The sequence below is a fragment of the Megascapheus bottae genome, chromosome 7 (genome assembly GCF_031878675.1).
Source record: "Megascapheus bottae isolate mThoBot1 chromosome 7, mThoBot2.hap1, whole genome shotgun sequence".
NCBI classification, from domain to species: domain Eukaryota; kingdom Metazoa; phylum Chordata; class Mammalia; order Rodentia; family Geomyidae; genus Megascapheus; species Megascapheus bottae.
This window is the reverse complement of record NC_143515.1, coordinates 23,981,948-24,007,322: the sequence shown is the minus strand read 5'-3', so window position 1 is coordinate 24,007,322 and position 25,375 is coordinate 23,981,948. Positions and strand designations below refer to the sequence as shown.

The following is a 25,375-nucleotide window of genomic DNA, read 5'->3' as shown; positions in this document are numbered from 1 at the left end:
TGGCCAAGACGGGAAGACTGTGAGGGAATCTGAGAGAATACTCCAGGCACAAGAGAATGGCCCATGCAAAGACAACGGAAGAGCCAGATTGGCATGTGTGAAAAACGATGCCAACAGTGTATTTCCCAGCATTGCTTGGGCCTCTTGAACCTGCAGTGGAGCTTTATTCCCCATGCTGTTCTCTGTCCACAGCTCAGAAAATAAGCATACTGACTTGCCAGTGCCACTCATGAGTCTGTCTCCCTCCTCCCTCCTCCTTGTGTTCCCTTTGCAACTTCCTACTGAGGGGCTCCCTTTTTTCTCCCATGGGGCCTTCCTGCATATTTTCTACACAACTTGCCTTAAAGTGAACAGGCTTTTTTAGGGAAAAAAATCTCAAAAATTAATAAATATCCTCAGATAAGGAAATGGTGCTGTGGCTCAAGTGGTATAGCACTAGCCTTGAGCAAAAAAGAAGCTCAAGGACAGCACCCAGACCCTGAGTTCAAGCCCCAAGATTGGCAAAAATAAATAAATAAATAAGTCCTCAGTTGAAAAGGTCTTATACTGTATCAGGTATCAAAAAATTCATGTGTCCCTGATTTCTTTACCCAAATGTGCTAGCCAGATCCCCCTGCTGTGAAATTTCTAGAACAACTCCTCCCATTCTCATCTTAAGATGCTTTACAGCTTGCTTGAGGCCAATCAGTTAAGTCTTTAAACAGTTTACAGCATTTTTTCTTTCGTAAAAATACTTATTTCTTATAGAAAAGTACTACTACAAGCTACAAGAAAGTTTTTCTTTTCTTTTTTTCTTTATTTTAAATAGAGTCTGCTATTAAGGACACTTTTCGACTGTTTCTAAGTTCCATGCCTAGTAGTACATTTCCTGTTACAGTTCTCCAGAATTCTGTCAAGGTAAGGCATTGCATATGGTTGAAATGTGAAATGCTTCATCTCAGAATGTTTGTCCAGGGTATTGAGACAGCATAAACCCTGCATGGAGCCATGTTCAGGTCTGTGTGGCCAGGTAGAAAGACAGAAGGCAGTTATCTTCTCTAGAAAAGCAGAGGAATGATTTCTCAAGACAGTGTCTATCCACGCATGTCCTTTTTGTCATTCAACTTGGCTAGCTCTTTCCTCTACAAGAAAATGTTATACAGAGACATGTAGACGGATCCCTCCCAGAGTTAAAGGAATTTCTCAGCCCTTGACGTACAGAAAGGACAGCAGGACGATGCTATACTTTAAGGTGACCGTAAATTCTAGTGATGAAAACCTGGGCATGCCTTTTGACCCACGTGTAGAAAACTACCTAGCAAATTGAAGTGGCTGAGATTTTCAGGTAGGTGGTTCAAGCATTGTAGGCCTGAAGATTCCCTAGGCCCTGTGTTCCCTGGATGATGTTTAAATAAAACATAAAGATACTTGTCAGCAATGCCTCCATAGGAATTCATTCTCTACAGCATCTCTGGGCATTTTCCAAATTAATGCAATCCTGTGATCTCACCTTCTCTGCTCTCTGAAATGCAGGTAACCAATGAGCCTCCAAAAGGCCTCCGTGCCAACATCAGGCGAGCGTTTACTGAAATGACAGCGTCATTTTTTGAAGAAAACATACTTGGAAGAAAATGGAGACAAATAGTATTTGGCATTTGCTTCTTCCATGCAATCATTCAGGTATATTCAGTTCTGCTTTTTAGTACCAAAAAGGACATATAATATGAAATAAGTAAATGATTTAAAAAATAAATAAATTCTATTTAAAAAAAAAAGCTTGCAAGCAGCATTGTGAAACTCTGAGGGTGTTGTTTTATTTCTGAACCCAAGATGTTTTAACTCAACCACCTATCTTTGTGTTACCCTTGCCTCAGCCTCTCACAGCTTTGATTCCCACCTCTATTCTGTTCTGTCTACAGAACACCACCTTAGGGATGAAAGCAAGAAGTCCAATTCAACAAACATTAAATCTACCTCTTCAACACACCAAATTGTTTCCCCTCCAGAATCTATTTCTAGAATTAGCGACCCCATTCTCTCAATTATCTACAATCAAAACTTCAAGATTATCTTTTTTTGCTCCATCTTCACCCAACTGTTGCTTCTTCCTTTTCCCATACGTTCTTGTGAATACTCTCACCACTGTTATCAGCTTCCTTCCCCACTAAGAATGGATGCCCTAGTCCTCTGCAAGATGATCTTTAACCCAATTCCAGTCTCCTTTTCTCTTTCCAAGAGTCATTGCTTTGTCTGTTATGCATCCTGTACCTTATATTAAATTCTGACTCTTCAACTACATATGTTTAGGTGGCATATGGATTAGATTATCTTTCTCTGCAGAGAAAGATATGGCTAAAAGAGAGAGAAAAGGAAAGATTAAAGAAGCAAGACACAGACAAAAGAAATTAAAATGTTCCTTGAGGAAGTCCAAGAAGATGAGAACCAGGGGCTCTGGGTGTGGGGCTCTTGCCCCACTAACAAAAGCCACTGAGATGAGGAGGCTGCAGAAGGTTTATTGAAATGTTGAGATCAAGAAGGAAGGATGATGACTCCTCTGACACGATCATCTGTTTTGAATTAGGAAGTTGAATGAGATAGGGAAATAACAAAGGGAGAAGGAATTTCATTATGGGATGTCATAAAACATTATGGGTTACAGTTAACATTGCCATAGAGAAGTCAGGGTGCAATCAGCATAAAATTCATGGACAAACTCTGCCAAAAGTAGAGGATAGCATGCTCTCTCTCTCCCTCTCCCTCTCCCTCTCCCTCTCCCTCTCCCTCTCCCTCTCCCTCTCCCTCTCCCTCTCCCTCTCCCTCTCCCTCTCCCTCTCCCTCTCCCTCTCCCTCTCCCTCTCCCTCTCCTCTCTCTCTCTCTCTCTCTCTCTCTCTCTCTCTCTCTCTCTCTCTCTCTCTCTGGATGGTTACAATAGCAGTATTTTTATAAGCCAAAAGACTATACTTTCTTGTTCCTGTTTTGGCATGGAAATATTTTCTTGTAGCCTGAAGAACAAATTCCCTTTTAACTGATTGGCTGAATGTGCAGTATCAGTAGATTCTCTTCTAGAACTGTAGACAAAAACATGTAGTCTGCCTATTCAATAAAAGCGTAGCTGAAGTTGAAGTACATGATTTGAACTGATTTAGCAGTATTGGTATACCCAACTTTAACAAAAATCTTTTGTTTTACAACATAGTCTACCCAAAATTAATCTCATCAATTAAAAAAAAATCTCCTAGGAGAGAAAGAAGTTTGGTCCCCTTGGTTGGAATATCTGCTATGAATTTAATGACAGTGACAGAGAATGTGCTTTACTGAATCTCAACCTTTACTGCCAAGAAGGAAAGATTCCCTGGGATGCCCTGATCTACATTACCGGTTAGTGTGTGCATGAGGCCAGCGGGAATCTCAAAGCCCCCATGGGTGGAGAGTGTTCTCCAATGTTCAGCTCGGTGACTTCTCATGTTCCCTTTTCGACCTTCAGTTTGTGAGATCATCATGAAAATATTTACACCTGGAAAATTGGGCTGATGCTTTGAGTGACGCTAATGTTGATGATGTTGATGATGATAATGATAAAGTTTATGTAACTCTTGGTACATACCAGGCAGTATGTCAGGTGTTTCCCCAAATTAGCAGACTGAATCCTAGCAATGACCCCAACAATGTCAGTACCCCCACAAGATCCTTCTAGGCACACAATGGATGAAGAGGAATTATAGCAATGATTAGAATTTTCCAAGGAAAATTGTTCGCATTAGATAGCAGTCCAGGGTGCTTCTTTCCTACTCATAACGTGGGGTAGAAGTGACGCTTGCTGAAAGTAGCTTCTCTGTGGAAAGACAGACCTTATCTGGATAAGCTTAATTCCCCTTACCGAACTTCTGTGAGGTAAGGCCACTCTTTTCCTGTTGGCCCTATATACAGCTTAATAGCAATAATTTTAAAAGTATATACAGGGCTAAGGTATCTTTCTATAAATATTTGATTTCATTTTATTTACACACCCCAAAGAGAAGCACCATTTGAAGAAAAGTATGTATGTTCTAGAATCCTGTGGCCAATGACAGAAGCAGATTCAAGATCCATATATTGAAGCAAAAGGACAAGAAAAATAAATGTGCCTGGAGAGCTCGGGAGCTTTGTTTCTGTTATTTGACAAAAGTAAAATTATTAACACAGAGAACATATACTAGAGGTTTTTTCCTTCTACTTTTTAAAAAATCGGCTTTTTTATCTTGGGGGCGGGTCAGATCAGAAGGGAGGTCTGGTGTGCTCTTTCCAGTTTGAGTACAAAATAAATGTGTGCCCAAATAGCCTGTCCGAATGTGAAAGGGTTAACAGTAATGTATTTGACCATACAAATTTCTTTTCAGGGGAAATCACCTATGGTGGTAGAGTTACAGACACCTGGGATCAAAGATGCCTTCGTACTGTCTTGAAAAGATTTTTTTCTCCTGAAACATTGCATTCTGAATATAAATACTCTGAATCAGGTGAGTGACCATTGAATCCTATGAAAAAGACATGTCCCAAGATGCCATTGGTAGCTTCTTTCATCCGGACGCCCTCTGTGCCCAATCTTTACAACTTAGTCCCTATTCCATGCTTGACACCTACGATGCTGGTTGGATAGCAAAGCTATATATTATCTAAATATTATTTTTTATTAATGTTGATTATGCTGTCTACATATGTCTAGTATATTTTGGATTAAAGAAAACTTCCATTGTAGCAAATTGAATTGAAACCATATTCATGAATTGGTGGCCACTCATGATGGGTCATACTGCAAATTAATGGTCCAGAACGTTCATCCCCTTGGAGGGAATGATGTGATTAGCATAGAGTAAGCTCGCCAAAGTTCCCATCATTGAATTCCAAGAAACTGACTAGATTCACATGTCCTTTTCACCATTAGGCAAAATTGAGTGCGCATAGATTTTAACATACTGCATTTCAAATGTAATCATTGGTTTGAAAAATTTGGAGAGGATTATTATTCATCAAACAAAATAATGTCTAGCATGAAAAAAAAGGAATCTCTAAATGAGCATAAATTTGGATCCTTTTCAGGAAATGCACCTTTCACCAGAGTGTCTCTGGATTCTAGAGAAGACATTCTGAAAGCTTAGGACACTAATGTGATGCTTAAGGCCTTACAAAAAGGGAATAAAAGGACCGGGAGTTTGGCCTAGTGGTAGAGTGCTTGCCTAGGATACATGCAGCCCTGGGTTCAATTCCTCAGTGCCACATACATAGAAAAGGCCAGGAGTGGTGCTATGGCTCAAGTGGAAGAGCACTAGCCTTGTCAAGGACAGTGCCCAGGCCCTGAGTTCAAGCCCCAGGACTGGCAAAAAAAATTAAAACTAGACACAGCAATGAAAGCAAGAAGAGAGGAGCCAAGTCTGGCAGTTCAGAACCAGTCCATTTGAGACATTTTTTTCTGTGTTGTTATAACAGGCATTTACTTTGCACCCCTGGCTGACAGCCTACAAGAGTTTAAGGACTACATTGAAAATCTGCCTTTGATAGATGACCCAGAAATTTTTGGAATGCATGAAAATGCTAACCTTGCTTTCCAGGTTTGTGATCTTTCAAATTAAAATACTTATTTATGGGGCCAGGAGTTTGGCCTACTGGTGGAGTGCTTGCCTAGCATGCACAAAGATCCGGGTTCAATTCCTTGGTACCACATACATAGAAAAAAAGCCACAAATGGTGCTGTGGCTCAAGTGATAGAGCTCTAACCTTGAGAAAACCCAAGGACAGCGCTCAGGCTCTGAGTTCAAGCCCCAGGACTGGCAAAAAAAAATACTTATTTGTGCCATGTCTATGAACTCATAACATCAGTCATCACCTCACTAGCTCCAAGGACTAGAAGTCCTTAAGAAAAACAAATCAGCCTGGCACAGTGGCTCATGCCTGTATCCTGGCTACTCAGGAGGCTGAGATCTGAGGATCATGGTTCAAAGCCAGCCTGGGCACAAAAGGACCTGAGACTTTTATCTCTAACCTCTAGAAAACGGGAAGCAAGGTTTGGCTCAGGGTAGCGTGGTAGCCTTGAGCTGAAGAGCTCAGGGCCAGTGCCCAGGCCAAGTTCAAGCCCCATGACCCACAAAAAAAGAAAAAAAAAAAAAAACAGTATTCCATCATACATTTCACAACAGTTCCACTTTGGCCTGGTGTCTCTGGATCCTTTGTAGGCTCCAAAGACCAAGCATTTCCCCTGCACCAAGGTCTTCCATCTCCAAGCCTATATTTAGTCTATTACTCACTTACGCACCCAAGCATGGAGTGTGAAAACATGCAGCCCTGTTTGAACTGTCCTTCCATACTGAACATGCTTGCCTCCTGTTCCACAACGGTCAAATGTCCTTGTTTTTAAAAGAACTTTTCTCATTTCTATATGTAAACTATACTGCTGCAAATTATTTCCTAAGAATTTAAGTCTTCACTGTCGTCTTAGTATAAAGAGACCAACACTTTGATCAACACCATACTTGAGATCCAGCCAAGATCATCTTCTGGTGGAGAGGGGAAAAGCAATGATGAAATTGTTCAAGAACTTGTGGCTTCTATCCAGTCTAGAGTTCCAGGTAATGAATAATTCCTGGCATCTGTAGATAATGGGAATTAAAGGAATAAGAAAAATAAGTGAAGGATGTTCAAACGTATTTACTACATCAGCTTTCCCTTTCCTTGAGAAGTTCTTTTGACATGAACTCCTCAGTTATAGAACTGGGGCCTACAGCATCTTAATATCTGAACTCCCAAAAGCCATGGGAGCCAATTGGTTTCTGGCCTACCTAACTTTAACCAGGCTTTTCTTGAGTTTCACTTGGCTTCATGATTCTAAAGACTCTACACCTGTGCTGTCCAAAGTAATAGCCAGTAGCCCCATGTTACTATTTCAGGTCAACTAAATAAATTCCCCCTTATAAATTAACATATGCTAATAAATATTCATTTTAATTCCAACAATAGTAAGAAAATAAAATTCCTCTGCACATTATCCGTATTCTAAGTACCACTATATTGATGAAAATAAGCAAAGAATATTTCCTATCATTTAAAATTATATGGATTCTATTGACAGTTATGCTCTACAATCCATTGCCCCAGTATTATCCATTCAAGAGAAATGGCAGACTACTTTAAACTTGTTTTCTGATAATTTGAGGAATTTTCCTGAATAATCATGAGAGATCTACTCTCATGTTTTTCTTAGATTAGCTATAGATCTAGATTTGTATATATGTTCTTTATAATTACAAGAAATATAATATAAAGAAAATTAACACAGATTTCTTTAAAAGTGGCTAAATCCTGTCAATACTCTCCAAACCTCACATAAAATGGTAACCATGTAATCTCAGAAGAATATAGTTTGGACTATGACTTTGTATAGTGTCTGCCTAGCCTGCATACAGCCCTAGGTTCAATTTCTCAGTACCACATAAACAGAAAAGGCCAGAAGTGGTGCTGTAACTCAAGTGGTAGAATGCTAACCTTAAGCAAACGAAGCTCAGGGACAGTGCCCAAGACTGGCCAAAAAAAAAAAGATTCCTGAGAAAAATAGTAGAGGAGAAGACAAAGGCATAATCAAAGCTGTGGACTCAAGAGACTGGACTAACCCACATTTCACGACCACTCAAGTAGTTAAGAAGAAGTTTGATACCTGCATTTTGGAACTGCTGATTTACTCACACTTTCCTCAGATATGCAAGGAAAATGCATTTCCTTCCTTTTCACAGGTCATGTGCTTCTTCATCCACCATTGAGTAGATTGTATGGAGAAAAAAGACGTCAATTCTCTATCTTGTATAAATCTAATTTCATAATTCAGTTAACCTGACAAAAAATAATCCTCAGTAACTTGGGATAAACACTGTCTCTTGGAACTTTCAATCTCCCACACCCTCCTGGCCTATGTGTAGTGCAGGTCTACACCAAAGAGCAAGGTGTTCGTACCAATAGAGTAAAAGAAAAGACTCGGGGCTCCTGGGCCCTCTGGCTTCTGGAACGCCCCTTTTCTTACCTCACTGTCATCTGCCATTCAGGTCTTCAGGGCTCTGCCTCCCATTCAGCCAAATTCAGGTGCCTCTTCTCCAGCTCTTTGATTCTCCCCCTCATCTACTATGGAGACAGCTTTATCCAAATCCCTGTCTTATATTTGTAGATACCACTATGTCACACTGACCTTCTATGTCATCCTTTTCCCTCTCATCTTCTTTCCCTTACTGTTCCAGTCACGGAACGAACAAAAACAGATAGCTCTTTCTCTTGGCTTTGTCCTTTTATATTGGCATGTCCAGTCTCTCTTTAGTTCATGTAAGTAATCAAGACCCTGTCCACCTATGTTCCAGAGACAAAGATCACTAGCTCAACCTAGGATCAAAGATGAAAATACCCCTGGCAAGAAATGAAATGTTGGTTCTGTGTTTATTCACACACAAATATACACATACAAACACACACAAAACTTCTTCCTGGTGCATATGCATTTTGGCTTGATTTCTGTGATTGCTTATATATATATATATATATATGCACAGATAAGTCACCAAAGAGTTCTAATAGTAGAAAGTCTAATATTTCTACTAATAGAAAGCTTGTATATTCACATTAAATAATAAGAGAAACTAACTTACAGGGAAGGGGAAATGTTCGCATTAAACCCAAATGCAGAATGATGAGGAGTGCGCTATGTGTATTTCAGAGTTCCTGCAGATGGAAGGCGCTACTGAAAGTCTTTTTGTCAAGGATCCTCAAGGACGCCTGGACTCCTTGACCACTGTTCTTAGCCAAGAAGTGGACCGGTTTAACAACCTGCTGAAGCTAATACATGTATGAGAGTTTAACTTCATCACTGCTTCTGGGTATCCAATCCTTGGGGAAAATGGTATAATAATATGAGTGTACTGGAATTTTCCACTCCTATCATTTCAGATTTTTCCAGTTAGGTATATTGCCAACTCTTAGAATCATCTAAGATTCAATTTGTCGCCTTTCACAAGTTCTCGTTTCATTTTTTTTAATAGTGACTGGGAACTGTGACATTACAAATCCCCAGTCTCCTCATTATCCTGTAGATAATCCGTAGAGTTACCACTAGAAATTGCTTGTGACCTATGCAGTTGAGAGGGAGCCATAGCTCTTGGAATTGTCCCTTATGTCTTTGGCCCTAATTGCAACATCTTTCCAAGACCATGGAAACCAATATTTCTCAAAGTGTGAGCCACAATATGCCTGTGTTAAGCTCCTCTGTGGTCTGTGCTCAACATGTAAATTCCTGGATCCCACTCCAGACCGAATGAAAGGAATTTCTTGAGGTGGGTCTGGGGAGTGTGAATTTTAAGTGAACTCCTGAGATGATTTCAATGCAACTGAAATGTGGGAACAACTTTTTTGGTCTTTGTCCTGTGCTCCCAGATGCTAACTCTGGATTTCCTTGCCTTAATGATGGCAAAAGACCTTCCTACTTACTCTGTCCCACCAATTTGTTAACAGAAAAACAGAGACTACTATAGATCAAATACTGAGCATAAAAGTAAATGTGTCACTGCTAAGCAGAGAACTAAATACCTGGCCCAGGGCCAAGAAGTAGGGATAAGACTTATGGGAAACCCGGGTAAATCTTTCTAAAGCCAAAGGCCAGGTCTGCCACCTGTTGGACAAAGCAACATCTCCAGGTGTGCAGTTTGGCTGGCTAGCCTAGGTTTGTTAAATAAATTACATTGAGTCAGTTGAATATAGGAAGTCCTCCCGTTAAGACTATAAATCTGCTCTGGAAAGGACCAGCATCAGCAGGCTGCCTGGCTAGGCCAGGACTTCTCCCTTTCTGCTTTGATTGCATTAGGGTACAAATGAAGCTTCTGTGTGAACACCCTCAATACTGTCCAAAACAAGATAGATATCCACTTTACCTTCTCTTCAGAGCTTGAGGAAGTCCTATCTAGGGCACACAGCTCATCAAGTTGGCTGTTCCCAATAGACAGGTTCCATCTTTTTGTCTAGTGTCACTATTCCAATACTCTTTCTGCCATCCAATGGGAAGGGGGAAAGAATGCCCAGATAAAGCGCTTCCTTTGAAAACGTGATCCAGCATTTGTCCGTGTCATTTCTCTTTGCATCTCATTAGTCTCAGTAGCAGAGGGGAGGTCATGTGGTATAAACATGTGTGACATACTGCAGGGTCTAGCAAAGCAGACAGTCAGAACCCGGCACACGGGCCCTTTCTTCATGAGCATCATCAATATTTGTTAATGATATCCGGAAAGGCCACCAGTCTCTTTTGTTCTTTCAGATTTCTCTACAGACACTAGACAAAGCCATTGCTGGGTTGGTCGTGATGTCAGAAGAAATGGAAAGGGTTTATAACAGTTTCCTCAACAACCAGGTCCCTTCTCTATGGTCCAACACAGCCTATCCATCCTTGAAACCACTGGGATCATGGGTCAAAGATCTTATTCTGAGAACTGCATTTCTGGATGTAAGTAACTTCATTTCTGCGTGTTTTGCTGAATCTGCCCATATGATTGGCTCTACAGTTCCTAGGGAACACTGCCTAACAATGACTGGGGGATTGAGTCCAGAAATAAATACCCAGAAACTTCCAGAACACAATCCCTTTAAAAAGTCTTATCCTAGGATGTGGTTTTCCATAGGTTTGTATTCCTACATTCCGATTTAATTCCAGGCCATTCTTGGGATTTTAACTTATGCATGGACCCTATCATGATGTATAGAACCAAAACAACATGGATCCACTACCACGGGTGTCTTTTTGCTCTGCCCTTTTCTTCTGGCCCTCTACTCACCAGGCTCCTGCTTTGCAGTCCAGCTGCTAGATAGGGAAGAGGAACTGGGCAGGTGGAAAAACGGGAATGGTGACTGACTCGGGATAGTTTAGATGCCGCTTCCAAATTATGACTTCAGTTCAGATAGCAAACTCCACCTCACAGTACATGATGAAGTAATGTTTCTCCTTCAGTTGTGGCTCAGAAGAGGACAGCCGAAGTCCTTTTGGATCTCTGGTTTCTTCTTTCCTCAAGGATTTCTAACAGGTACTGGATCTGTCCTTGGACAGATTAAAAACCCCAAACTTCCACAGGTTTTCTCCTGAAACAAACTCTGGTTTGTCTTCTTCAGGGAAGGGACATACACTTGAGATGTGGCCCTCCTTCCCCTCTTCCCAACGATGGCCAGAACCTGTGTGTGTTCCTCGGGTCCTCCCCTCCCAGCACGACCCACAGACTTCCATTCCCTTCCTTTAAAGTAGCTCAGCAAAGAGTGTTCTCTGTTGGAGGCTCTCTAATGCCACAGCGTTAGAGATTGGGCGAAGGGAGATTGACTGTTTGAAGGACTGGGCTTTATCGGTTTTCATATTTTCAGGAACTCTTCAAAACCATGCCCGGAAATACAATTTGCCTATAGATGAGCTGAGTTTCAAGTACAACGTGATTCCTGCCTACCGGGATCAAGCTGCGGTAATAGAGGCTGCCAAGACAGTGCAGTTTGGACAAGAATTACCCACGGACCTGGAGGTACTGTCCACCAGACTCTTAAGACAAAGAAGCTGCCATTGCAGCTTGCAGCCAGTCTCCCTTGCTTCCCTTCCCTTCTCCCATTTTCAGGAACAGGAGGGGTACAGTGATAATCACAAGCCCAAGATAAGTTCCCCACATAGTACTGAGATTAGCAGCGACTTCCCACACTTATAGAAATCTTTTTCTGAGCAATGCAATTTTGCTTCTTGAAGATATTTGTTTGTGTGTGTGTGTGTGTGTGTGTGTGTGCTCTTTTGAGCCTGCTTTGGGGCTTGAACTCAGGGCCTAGGCACTGTCCTTGAGCTATTGTGCTCAAGACTAGTACTCAGCCACTTGAGTCACACTTGTACTTTCAGCTTTGGGGTAATTAATTTGGAATCGGAATTTCATGGACTTTCCTGGCTGGGCTGGCTTTAAGCCACAATCTTCAGATCTCAGCCTCTTGAGGAGTTAGGATTATAGGTATGAGCCACCAGTGTCAGGCTTATAGTCACTTTTGTCACCATACAGTGTCAATGTAGCAAGATATTAAAAAATAGATCTTCAGAATCAAGAAAGCCTAAGTTCGATTCATGGCTCTCCCCGCTTGTCAGCCATATGTATACCACAGCAATTGTTAACGTGTCTGCACTTCAGTGTTCTCATCTGGAAACTGGGGCTAATGACACTCCTCTCGGTAGGGGACAGTAGTAATGGAATGGAACATGACATGTGGCACTGCATACAGTGAAGGGCTAGTATTATTATGAACTAAATTTGCCTATTCATCTATTTCTGGCCTCCTAGCAGAGCTGATACACCAAAGTTAAATGGTGTTCTCCAACTCTGCCCAAAGCAGTCTATGTGGCTTTTCCACTGGTGCACTGGTTCTTGTCCATCTCCTCACTAACAGTGTTAGTGATGCAAATCTCATGCCTCATTCCAAACGTTCTACATCAGAAAGTCTGAGCTAGGGTCCAGAAATGTTGAATTCAGGGCCTCACACTCTCTGGACAAGTGCTGTTTCACTTGAGCCTTTTGGTTTTAGTGGTGCTGTCTGAAAGGGGTAGGATGGTAGCCTTGAGATGAAGAGCTCAGGGACAGTGCCCTGGCCAGGGTTCAAGCTTTAGTGCCTGGGTGGCATATGTAAACTTCTGTCAGTCATTCCTCAAAGGGTTTGTTGCAAGTCCTGGGGCTTGAACTTAGGAGCTGAGCACTGTCCTTGGACACTTTTTGCTCAAGGCTAGCTCTCTGCCACCTGAGCCACAGTGCTACTTCTGGCTTTTTCTTTGTATGTGGTAACTAAGGAATGGGACCCAGGGCTTTGTGCTTGCTAAGCAAGCACTCTATTCCTATGCCACACTCCCAGCCCCAAGCATCATTTTACTAACGGGCACAAAGGGGGCAGATATGATGACGGTAGCCTTGCCTACTTGTAACATACCCTGATGCTACTTGCAGGCATTTACTAAGTGGGACAAGAGATGAGCCAGTAAGACAACCTGAGTCCCCTCCTGTCTCAAAGAGTCCGAGGCACTGTGGAGGCTCAGGATGGGTGGGGTGCAGTGGCAGGGGCCTGGATGAGGATGTGGGACATAGATGATGTCCTGCTGTTTCCTCCCCTCCCCTTTAAACTCATGGGTGTCTTTCAGCTGCCTTCTCCTGAGGATGGTGTTCTTGTTCATGGAATGTTCATGGATGCTTCTCGATGGGATGATACTGACATGGTCATAGAAGACGCGTTGCCAGGACAGATGAATCCGATGTTGCCTGTATTGCATTTTGAACCACAACAAAACTATGAGCCAGACCCAAAGCTTTACCACTCCCCACTCTATAAAACAGGGGCCCGGGCAGGAACATTGTCCACCACAGGTAAGCATGTTATTCAGATTAATACATATATTGCCTGGCAGTTTGGCCTAGTGGTAGAGTGCTTGCCTAGTATGCATGAAGACCAGGGTTCTATTCCTCGGTACCATATACACAGAAAAAGCCAGAAGTGGTGCTGTGGCTCAAGTGGTGGAATGTTAGCCTTGAGGAAAGCCCAAGGACAGTGCTTATGTCCTGAGTTTGTGCCCCAGGACTGGCAAAAAAAAAAAGATTAATACATATAATGGCAAAGAAAAATGCCAGTCGAAGCCAAATCACTCTGCAATGCTGTGAGGGAGTTTGGGAGCTAGTGTAGATTGATATTACAAAGTTAACACCATGAGACTGGCACTAAATTCATTGATCTGCAACCAAAAGAAGACTGGAACTAACATCTCTTGAGCCAGGTCATAAAAGCCAGATGTGTTAACTCTAAACGCCTGTCTCTCTGCATGCTTACTTAGGCCATTCAACCAACTTCGTGGTGACAGTCCTCTTACCATCCAAGCAACCCAGCGATTACTGGATTGCCAAGGGATCGGCTCTGCTCTGCCAGCTGAGTGAGTGAAGGAAAAGGTGCCAGCAAATTCAGGGATCTTCCATGATCATTTATATATGAGCAGAGCAATGCTACTTCTTATTTGATCTTTTTTATTGTTGCTGTTAGCCCAATGAACTGTTTTCTTTTATTCATTTGACTTAAAGGTAGTAAGTATGAGTTTTAGTTCTCATCTGACCTAAAATAAAGTGTTTGAGGATTGTTTGGTTGTTGTTGTCAGTAATCTAGACTCTGATGTGGAGGTAATCCATTCTTTCTGCCTGCTAAAACTTCTTAGGTCAAAAGGCACTAAGCACTGGGCACCACTGGCTCACATCTGTAATATTAGCAGGATCTCAGAGGATCACAGTTCAAAACCTGCCTGGGTATGGAAGTCCTGAGACTCATCTCCAATTAACCACCAGAAAACCGGAAGTGACACTGCGGCTCAAGTGGTTGAGTGGTAGCTTTGAGCTGAAGAGCTCAGCAACAGTGCCCAGGCCCAGAGTTCAAGCCCCACAACCAACAAAAACAACAACAAAGGCACTAAGCATTCAGTCTTATTATTCCTCTCAGGAACCTCAGGACCCCAGGTATCTTTCCTTTGGCTTTCCTTCCCACTAAACACTGCCAAGAAAGGGACCAGAGTCCTCGCTTGCATCCCTAAGGACATACCAACAACACAAGAGCCTCACTGAGTGTCCATCTAGTGGCACAGGCCAAAGGAATATGGCCACGCTAGGGTCCTCCAGATCCCCTAAGATCACATTTAGGCCCCTAGCTTCTCCCCACCAGGACAGACAAACAAGGTTACATGTGGATGCACCATCTGAAATGGTCCATGAAAAAAAAGGGTGGAGGCAGAAATATTTTTAGCACACAAGGCAAATAAAGACACTCCAAACATAAACCCTAGCACAACAAAATGGCCCTGACTGCCCTCTCTCATCTGTCTAGAACAATAGAGTTCCAGCCAGCTTTCAGAATGGGAACTCAGGACAGCCCTGCATAGGGGCAAGGGAGAATGTGGACAGAAGGTCAGAGAAGAAGATGCTGAAGTTTACAAAGGTGCAGTGAGGTACCTTCACAGCTATCTTACCTGTGTACGATAGCTGTCTAAGTTGGGGGTCGTGGGAGTGAGCCTGGAGAAGTAAGCTCTGAGAAGAAAGACCTGGCAAGACTTCCTGGAGGACGTGACACATGCACAAAATCCTAAAGGATAGGACTAGTCTGGGGAAAATAAGAGTTTTCCCCAAATATGAGGAAGCAGGTAAACTGCAATTACTGAACACTTAGCAATTACCCAAATGTCAGCATGAGCTGACTTAAGATAGCATCTAAGTAAGGAAAAATAAAACCATCTTTCGACACTCATTTCTTCAGAAATGAGGGACAATTAAGAACAGATGATTACAGCTTTTGCTGATCACCCCAGACTCCAATTTCTCACCTTCACATTTCTTCTACAGATCCCAGAACAGAGATGGTGGTTAAATTTTAAAGCTCTGGTACTTTGAGGTATTGATTTGTCTACATTTTGCAGTAGAACATTTGCTAGCCAGTCCTGGGGCTTGAACTCAGGACCTGAGCACTGTCCTTGAGCTTTCTCAAGGCTAGTGCTCTACTACTTCAGCCACAGTGCCACGTCCAGCTTTTTCTGTGTATATGGTACTGAGGAATCGAACCAGGGCTTCGTGCATGCTAGGCAAGCACTCTACCACCAGGCCAAACTCCCAACCTGCCATACATCTTTTAAACTGCCAAGGTTCTCTCTGTTCAACCCCACATTCTCCCCCAAAGACACAGGAAGAAAAGTGAGAGAAAGGAAACATGGTCCCAGAAGGGGCCATCCAGTCTCTTGACCCCATGGACCCAGAGGCTGCAGGGCCTCTCTCCAGGGTTGTGTCAGTATTAATGAATTGCTCTGAAAATCAGGCAAGCCCAGGTATTCACAAGCTCCCTTGGCACAATCTTCATCCCAAGGGCTGCCCTCTGAACTTCCGAGCCTGCCACCAGCCCAGAGCCCTCATCTAGCATAACCCCTTAGCCTGGCCCCATTATCCCAATCCTGCAGAAAATACTTTTGGAGTCCAACAGGAATGGAAGGCAAAAGCCCTCACTGGGCTCCTGCACTGGGTCACCTTATGCCCATGCAAAGCCAAAACTGCACATCAGGGTGAATCTCCAGCTACTTGCTAATGTTCAATCAGGTGATGAGCCAGGGGAGGCACGTGGGCCTGCACCATCCATACCTCAAGGGCAAGAGCTTGGCTAGAAACTTAGATAGAAAAACCATTTGTGGAGGCTGCTGGGATAGTCACAGACCAAAAATGCAACAGAATGCACAACCCAACTACAGAGCATAAGCCACCAGAAAGGGTGGGGGGCAGTCCACGTATTCACTCACAGACTCCCATGCAAGGCTCCATATGTGGCAGAAAGTGCAATTTGCTTTGCTTATCAATGGACAAGATGGAGGAGACAGACCCTCCCCCCAACTTTTGTGCCAGTCCTGGGGCTTAAACTCAGGGTCTGATCACTGTCCCTAGCTTTTGTGCTCAAGACCAACATTCTACCACTTGAGCTACAGCTCCACGTTTAGCTTTTGGGTGGTTAATTGCAGATAAGAACCTCACAGACTTTTCTTCTGGAACTAGCTTCAAACCACAACCTTCAGATCTCTCTGAAGTTTATAAGTATAGGCATAAGCCTCAGCTCCTAATCGCTTGCTAATTCTTCTGTTTCACTAACATCTCTGTCGACCTACATAAGGAGCCTCTTTGAGGTCCTAGAAGACTTTTTTGCGTGTGAAAGGGTATTGGTGCCTCCAAAATGGAGGAGGGGAAGGGAGGGGAGGGCAGGGAAGGGAAGGGAAGGGCAGGGAAAAGAACCGATTTAAAAGAAACACTTCGGGGCCAGGAGTTTTGCCTAGTGGTTAAAGTGCTTGCCTAGCATGCATGAAGACCCGGGTTCGATTCCTCGGTACCACATACATAGAAAAAAGTCGGAAGTGGTGCTGAGGCTCAAGTGGTAGAGCACAGTGCTCAGGCCCTGAGCTCAAGCCCAGGACTGGCAAAAAAAAAAGAAAAGAAAAGAAACATTTCACACATCTTAATGGTAGGCTGATATTGGATTTGGCAAAGTTCAATGTGTGTGTGTAATGCATATGATCATGTGAAAAGGTGGAGCCCTGCAACAAGTATGCAGTCGCCGCACGGTGGCAGCATGAAGCCGGGCCTGGTACGGCCTTTCTCATTTCTTCTCCCCTCCCACCACCACCCCTCGGCTCCTCCCAACCCGAGGCGTGGCCTCACGTAGCCTCGGGAAACACCGGTAAAACTAGTTCAATTAGGCTCCCTTCTTGTTTGTCCATTACAAATGGCCAGGGGTGGAGAGGACAGGCGTTCTGGAAGGAGGGTGCATGCTCCTGGACCCCACGGTCTCCGCGTCCCAGAGCGCATAGGCCCTCAGAAGCGCAAAGTCTGGAGCCACTCTCCCAGATCTAGGGAGGTGCAGAGGTGGAAAGCCCGAGTGATTGCAAAAGTTAACCTCCGCTGTGCTCCGAAGAGAAGGAGGTGATAATTCCAGGCGTAAGAACACTGATCAAGACAAGGAAACATCCCTCTGTGCGCCAGGACGCGCCCACTTAAACTCCCCGCACTTGCTCCGGCAGGGCTAAGTGGACCCGGGAAGGTCGCCGGGTCTCACTCGCCTGCATTTCCTCACCCACAAAACGCTGTTGTGACCCTAAAGCAGCTCCCTGTGCGTGGACGCGAGGTTGCTTCGAGACCCCACGTGCGGGTCGGGTCCTGCTCCCCGCTCACTGACCCATCCTCCAAATGCCAATGGCACAGGCTGGCAAGACCACAAGGGACACCCCACCCCCACCCCGTGATGCCCTGGGGGCAAGATAGGCTTCAGTGAGCAGTCTGAACCCCCTCCAAGCCAGGAGGACCGAAGTGCGCGCCGAGGCGCGCGGGCTAGGAGGCGCCACCCCGTCAGGAAGAGTGCTCGGAGCCTGGGGGCGTGGCGACCCGGGAAGCCACGCCCCTGGTGCGGGGAGACCGCTTGCAGCTCCCGGGCTCAACGCCCCCGTTAGGGGCGTGGCAGCTCGCCGCGGACGGAGCTCCACGCTGCGTACGCCCGGAGGCTGCCCCTGGGCGGAAGGCTGAGCGTGGGCAGAGGCAGCCTGCTCCAGGGACTCATTCTCCTCCACCAGGTTCTACCACCCGGGAGTCCGAAGGAACGGAGAACAGCGGTGGCCGCGATGCCGCGTGCGCCTGGCTCAGGCTGAGCCTTGGCTTTTGGCCCGGTGGCTCTCGCCGGCCGCCTCTGGCCCGGGGCGCGGCCCCCTCTGGGCAAGACTGGGGTGATGCAGATCCGCACCCCTGGGGCTGTGATCACGTGGGGCCCCCCCCATCCCCAGATCGTGTACCGCCACGCGGGAATCCCGGCTGCGTTTCTCCCCCAATAACCTTTCACGGGCTCCCGCCCACCCCCTAAGCCAGCAAGCAAGCACTGCCTGCTGTGGCTTCTGCCTGGGAGTCACACCAGTTCTTGCCCTTAGGCCTGTGCTTATGCCATGGAAGGTGCCCTGGACTGAAAGAAATCTATCAAATGAAAGGTTATTTGCAAGGGGTAAATCGTATTTATCTGTGATGGTCCTGGTTCTTGAACTGAGGACCTGGGTGCTGTCCCTGAGATGGTTCACTCAAAGCTGACACTACCACTGGAGCCACAACTCCACTCCTAGCTTTCTGCTAGATAATTGTAGGTAAGAATCATTAGGATTTTTCTGCCCAGGCTGGCTTCAAAAGGTAACCCTCAGAGCTCAACCTCCTGAGCAGCTAGGGTTACAGGGTTAGCCACCAGCCCAGACAGGGAAAGGTCTTTATAAACAAAGAAAATCACATTTAAGGTTGGCTGAAAAAGAATCCACAATGTGTGTATCCATTTAAGATCCAAGACTGCAAAAGCCTCCTCTCTCTTAAATGGTCTCTTAAGGGATTTGGGGACTATTATTAAGGGTGTTGGCATCGAATTTACAGGATTGCTGCAAAAATCAAGGATATTTATGAAGATCACCTAGTTTGGGACACATAGTGGGCCTGCAAAAATGTAGTTGCTTAGTCTGGAGCTGGTGGTTTACCCTTGGAATCCTAGCTACTCAGGAGACCAAGATCTGAGGATCCCAGCTAAGGTAAGAAAGTCAGACTCATCTCCAGTTAACCAACAGAAAACCAGAAGTAGAGCGGTGGCACAAAGTAGCACAGAGCTAGCCTTGAGCAGATAAAACTCAGGGCCTTGAGCTCAAGACCCATGACTGACAGAAACAAAATGTAGTTACTCCCTTTTAGCTCCACCACACCCCAACACACACACACACACACACACACACACACACACACACACACACACACAGATTTTTCACAGCAATAACCCTTAAGGACGAACAAAAATTATGAAAGCGGTTACACACTTCCTGTCCCATCTGCCACACATCTTCACTTCAGCGCACTTTACTACCGCCCTGTATAAGCCTGGCTTAAGCGTGACTAATGTATGCAAAAGTTTTTATATTATTAAGAATTATTTATACAAACAGTGAGGGAGATATATCATTGTCTGAAGTGTTTTGAGTCACCATTTTCAGAATTGACTACAGACTGTGGGCAATTTCCCCAGAAAGAAGAAAAGCAAGGAAGAGGAGGAAGAAAAGGAGGAAGAAGAAAAAAAATAAAAGAGGAAGAGGAAGAAGCAGCTGTTCAGATAGTGGGGGAAGGGTGTCTCTGAGTCAGGGAAACCTGTCTGCAGGATTCCTCTATTGTAAAGGGCCATGTTTTTCAAGCTTCAATTCCAGGAAGGTGTAGGGCTCTGATGACATCATATTTTTTCTTGTACTGAATTTAAATCGGGATTTTCTTTCTGGAATTGATTCCTGTCTAGTCTACTAATGACTTGGTTTGGGCTGGAGAGCTATTGGGGATCCCCAAGGGGTAGTAGAAGGAAAAAGCCTGAGTTTTCAAGTGCCAGTGCTGCTACCTGCTGGCAAGACCATCCCCCACTTATAAGGTGAGGAAAGCCACGAGAAGTAAAAAGGAAGTGATTACCTGTTATTACTACATTCTCTTTCCTGGACTCCACATGAATTAACAACCCATCAGTGCAAAGGGAGGGGATGCATCATAAGATATGACTGAATTTAATTTTTTTTATTGTAGCCTTTAGTTTTGCTTACCTTGGTTACTTTCTTTGGTTTATTTTTGGTTGACTTTGATGTTCATTTTATACCTTCTTGAAGTCATTGACTTTAAACCTTCCTTCTTTTCTAATAAAAGTATTTAAAGCTATAAGCTTTGCTGTAAATTCTGTAACTTTAAATCTTCACACATACCCTTTTTTTTATCATTCCTGGGACTTGAACTCAGGGCCTCAATGCTGTACCTGACTTTCTTTGGCTCAAGTAGAGCACAGCTTGAGCCACAGCTCTACTTCTGGCCTTTCCTATGTAGTTTATTGGAGATAAGAGTCTCCTGGAATTTCCTGCCAGGGCTGGCTTGAATCTACAATCCTCAGATCTCAGCCTTCTGAGTAGCTAGGATTACGGTATGAGCCACCAGCACCTGTCTTTCCTTTTGCAATATAAGTGTTTAAAGCTATAAAAGCTTTAAAAGCTTTTTAAGAACTTAAAAAGCTCTGCTTTCATGCATTACACACACACACACACACACACACACACACACACACACACACACGCATTTTATTTTCATTGGTATCCCTCATCCAATCCTGGTGAATTTTCTTTGATTTTGGATTATTCAAATGTATAATATGCTAAATTCTAGATTATGGAGTTTTATAACTATATTGTTATTATTTTTAAAATCAGAGAACATAGTCTGCATGACTTCAATTATTTTAAACTTGGGAACACTTCCATTTTACATGTCTAATCCATAGCCAATTCATTTCTAACACCTTTTAAGTGTGCCTTCTTACACAGCAAGATCCATGGTCAAGTAGAATTTATTCCGTAAGATACTTGGAGCCAAACATTCAGTAGAATCACATCTACTCTACACATGTGCTCTCCTCAGATACCCCCAGGCCCACCCCATCTAGGTGACAGGGAGCTGCCTTCTGAAGACATCTGGCTTGGAGGCCTTGCTGCTTTTTCTTACCTGGTCTGGAAACATCCAGGATGCCACCTTTGCCTATTCACCATGTTTCTGCATCTTGACTTTCTACTACACCACCCTCTGGTCACCCACTTTCAGAGCCTGCGTGCTCTGAACCCTTCCTGGGCTTTCTTTCTCCATCATGAATAACTGATTCCCATAGCAGCTTTCCTCGGGGGCACTGGCTCTTCCATTCTTCCTTCATGCCCCTATGAATAACCTTCTGAACTTACATAAACCTGTGGGGTTCATCCCTTCAGAGTAGTCACCTGGGGAATCCATGCTGAGAATGCTTTCTTGCCCCTTCCCAAGAAAAGTAAATTTACCCTAAAAAGTAAAGGTCTCAAGAGTATGCAGAGAACTAAAAGGAAAAAGAACAATAGGAAAACAATCCCATTTGCCATTGTGCCAAAAAGATTTAATTATTTGAATATAAATATAAAATTAAACCCTGATAAAGAAATTTGAAGTTAAAAGTTAACAAATTTTAAAAAATAATAAAGAATATGCAGAGGAAGCAGGGCTTGCATGTGTAATCACATCTCAGCTACTCAGGAGACTGAGATTTGAGAAATGCAGTTTGAAGCCAGCCCAGGCAGAAAAGTCTGTGAGACTCGTCTCACAGAAAAAAGTCTACAAATGGAGCTGTGGCTCAAATGCTAGAGCACAAAAAGCTAAGGGGGAATGCCCAGGCTCTTGGGAATTCAAGTACCAGTAATGGTATACACACCTGCACAGTGTACACACACACACAGTATGGGAAGGATTTTTGTGGCATCAGTCATATGAAAAGACACATACATAGGTACCTACTCCCTGCCTTTCCCTGCCTGGCCTGGCTAACCTACAGCCCTCCATGACCTGATTCCTTTAACACACTCTGTAGGTATCCCAAGGTGATGGAGAGAGCCTAGGAGTGGTATCAGGAAATGTTCTGATGTTGTGTTTCTGTTTAATGCTGCCCGTAAATGTGGAAGGATCTATGACTTGCTTCTACTCCACTGAGGGGAGGGAAAGCAATAGGCTGTGGCGTCATTACTTGAGTAGGTAATGACTACATAAGCTTCTGGAAGAGTCCTGCTCTCCATGGCTGTCTTGAAAACAGAAGCTGCTCTGGGGCCTACAGCCAGAAGATAAGTTCTGCCAATAATCCACCTGAGATCAGGAGCAAACCCTTCCCCATGTGTGCCTCTGAGAAGAACCCAGGACTGACCACAATCCTGACTGCAACCTGGGGGGACCAGACCCTAAGCCCAAGACCCAGTCCATATATGCTCTCCTATGCTCAAAATAGAGATAAATCTGGGTGGCAACGGCTCATCCCTTGTAATCCTAGCTGCTCAGGAGGCAGGAATCTGAAGGTCAACATTCAAAGCCACCTGGGGCAAGAACGTCTGTGAGATTCTTACCTCCAACAAACTACTCAAAAAATTAAATAAATAAATAAAGTCAGCATTGGAGCTGTGGCTCGAATGATTAGAGCACTTGCCTTGCACAAAAGAAGCTCTGGCCCTAAACACTTGGCCTTAAATTCAAGCCCCAGGGCCAGCAAAAAAAATAAAAATGAGATAATCCAAGCACTAGTGGGTCGTCCCTATAATCCTAGCTGCTCAGGAGACTGAAATCTCAGGACTGAAGTTCAAAGCCATCTCAGGCAGAAAAAATCCATGAGACTCTAAACTCCAATTAACCAGCAAAACACTGGAAATGGAAATGATATTCAAGTGGTAGAGCACTAGCTGCAAGTGAAAAAGCAAAGTGAGTGAGGCATGAGGTCCTGGGTTCAATTATCGGGGGGTGGGGGGGAGAGAAAGATTCAACATCCCCCTATCCTGGCTAATGAATGACTCTTGTTTCTTTACTAATGCTTATTTTAGCCTCCCTCCATTTCCCCACCTTATAAATGAGAAACATATATTAAAATAGTCTGGAGATTAACAGCATCCTTGTGGAATCCATATGTTAAAGCACTAATCTTCAGGACCTCTGAATGTGACTAAGTAGAGATGGGGTCTCTAAAGAAGTAAGTGACTCCTTCAAATGAGCCCATTAGAAGGTACAGTAATTCAATTTGACTAAAGTGCTCCTAAGAAAGCTAGGACCTACAGAGACATACTGGAGGCACATGGATCCTGCAAAGCAAAACATGAGGCCAGAAGAAAGAGGTCTGCCAATACCCTGATCTCACACTTGGCCTCTGGAACTGTGAGAGCATTCTATTGTTTCCGCCTCCCAGTCTGGGGTGTTTTTTCATGGCAGCCTGTGGTGACTAATACAGATACTTGATTTCTTCCAGTGCAGCACCCACAGCAGAGCCCCACTTTCTCAACCTCCCCCAAATCACCTGATGACACAAATCTAAATCCTACAACAAGCGCTCCTGGCACCCTGTGCCTGCGACACCCACCATGCTCCCACACCACCAGGAGACCTGGACATACAGAAGACACAACGAAGCTCTGGTGAAGGGCCCTGCTGCCTGGATGTCTGCTTGGGATGACTTTGGTCAGTTCACAGGCTATTCTTCCTGTTTCCACTACCCTTGCACCAGGCTTGGGAGGCCTCCTAGCTCCTAGCATTGGCCAATGACCATTTTGTTCCCATATTCCTCCTCTTCTGTCCTTCCCTGCCCCACAAGCCACACATGCGCCGCTGCCCACAGTTCTAGGTAAGGATGTACAGTAATGGTGATGAGAGACATGACTTCTGGCTCTATGGAGCTACCTATCCAGTGCTGCTAGTTCTGGTTGAATATAAATATCACCTAGAGAAGCCAGGTGCTGCCTGTGGCTCACTCCTATAATCCTAGCTACTCAGGAGACTGAGATCTGAGGATCACGGTTCAAAGCTAGCCTGGACACAAAAGTCAATGAGACTCTTATCTCCAATTAACCACCAGAAAACTAGAAGTGCCACTAAGGCTCAAAGCAGTAGAGCTCTATCCTTGAGAAAAAGTGGTCAGCGATAGTACCCAGGCCCTGAGTTCAAGCCCCACAACCAACCAAAAGAAAAAAAAGGCTGGAAGTGGTGCTCTGGTTCAAGTAGTAGAGTACTAGCCTTGATCACAGACAGGCTTGGAGACAGACAGCTAGCCTTGAACTATGTAACTTGTGGGTGAAAATGGGAGAGAAAAACTGGGAGACAGCAAAGAAAGGAGTGACCTTGTCCAAAAAAGAAATATACTCTTTACCTGACTAATGTAAATGTGGTCCCTCTGAACATCACCTTTATAATAACAATTATAAATGTTTTTAATTAAAAACTAAAAAAATCTGCAAACAGAAGATAGGGTCCCACAATAGGGAAAAAAAAAATATTCTGTCTAGCAAGCCTGCGGCTCTAGGTTCAAATCCCATTCCTAGAAAAAAACAATGTGTTGATACATATCTATAATCATCCTGTGTGGAAAGTGGAAAAAGCACAAGACCCTATCTGAAAAATAAGCTAAAACCAAAATGATGAGGGTCATAATTCAAGTGGTAGAGCATTTGCCTGGCAAACACAAAGACCCTGAGTTCAAACTGCAATACCCTACACACTGTGCATGCATGCTCCTGCGCATGCACGCGCGCGCGCACACACACACACACACACACACATACACACACACTCAAAAAAAAAAAAATACTACCAAAGCCCAGGCTACTTCCTGGTTAGGTAACAGAAATCTCTAGAGGGTGTGACCCCAGCACCAGCATTTTAAATTCTATCTGGGTTTTTCTAATATGAGTCTAGACTGGAGGGACAGACAAAAAGAAATGAGAAGTTGTTAGAGTTTATGACAGCCCATAACCAAGCCAGTAATTCCAGGAAATATTCCAATGAAATGTGATCCAAATACAGGCCTAAAATATGAGTAGGAATTAACCAAAGAGCAGCATTGCAGAGAGAGGAAATCAATAGGTGAAGGCCTATGTGTGTGAGAGTGAGCTATGTTCACAGAATTTGGTAAGGGCAGGTAAGGGTGAGGAAAGGAGAGAGCAAGAAGCCAGAGCAGAGGCCCACAGCTGCAGAGTGGCATCCCCAACAGCCTGAAGGGCCTCTCCAGAGTCCTGGCAGGCTTGCTAGCAAAGGATTGCACCATCAAATGCATGCTCTAGAAAGCCCCAGACTAGAAAGGAAGTCAGACAAACTGAAAGTAGAAGTGGTAAGATGGAGAGTAAATAGAGGTACTGGGGACCTGGCTCTGAAGGGAAGAGGAGAATTGGTGACATTATTGAGTTAACATCTACTCCTCTCAATGGCTGATTGGATAGAGCCTTGAGACTAAGAATCT

General features: G+C 44.1%; 1 protein-coding gene across 1 annotated transcript in view; it reads left to right on the top strand.

Moving 5' to 3' along the window:
* Window positions 1–14,143, top strand: part of Dnah6 (dynein axonemal heavy chain 6) — a 171,399-nt gene extending 157,256 nt beyond the window's left edge. Inside the window, exons 66-77 of the mRNA XM_090336588.1 lie at window positions 809–897; window positions 1,513–1,659; window positions 3,220–3,358; window positions 4,357–4,476; window positions 5,444–5,565; window positions 6,450–6,579; window positions 8,703–8,830; window positions 10,290–10,475; window positions 10,977–11,049; window positions 11,378–11,529; window positions 13,164–13,386; window positions 13,848–14,143. Coding sequence (XP_090192714.1) covers window positions 809–897; window positions 1,513–1,659; window positions 3,220–3,358; window positions 4,357–4,476; window positions 5,444–5,565; window positions 6,450–6,579; window positions 8,703–8,830; window positions 10,290–10,475; window positions 10,977–11,049; window positions 11,378–11,529; window positions 13,164–13,386; window positions 13,848–13,951 — 1,613 coding nt within the window. The 3' untranslated portion in view covers window positions 13,952–14,143. The remainder of the gene's footprint in view (window positions 1–808; window positions 898–1,512; window positions 1,660–3,219; window positions 3,359–4,356; window positions 4,477–5,443; window positions 5,566–6,449; window positions 6,580–8,702; window positions 8,831–10,289; window positions 10,476–10,976; window positions 11,050–11,377; window positions 11,530–13,163; window positions 13,387–13,847) is intronic.
* Window positions 14,144–25,375: the final 11,232 nt, after the last annotated feature.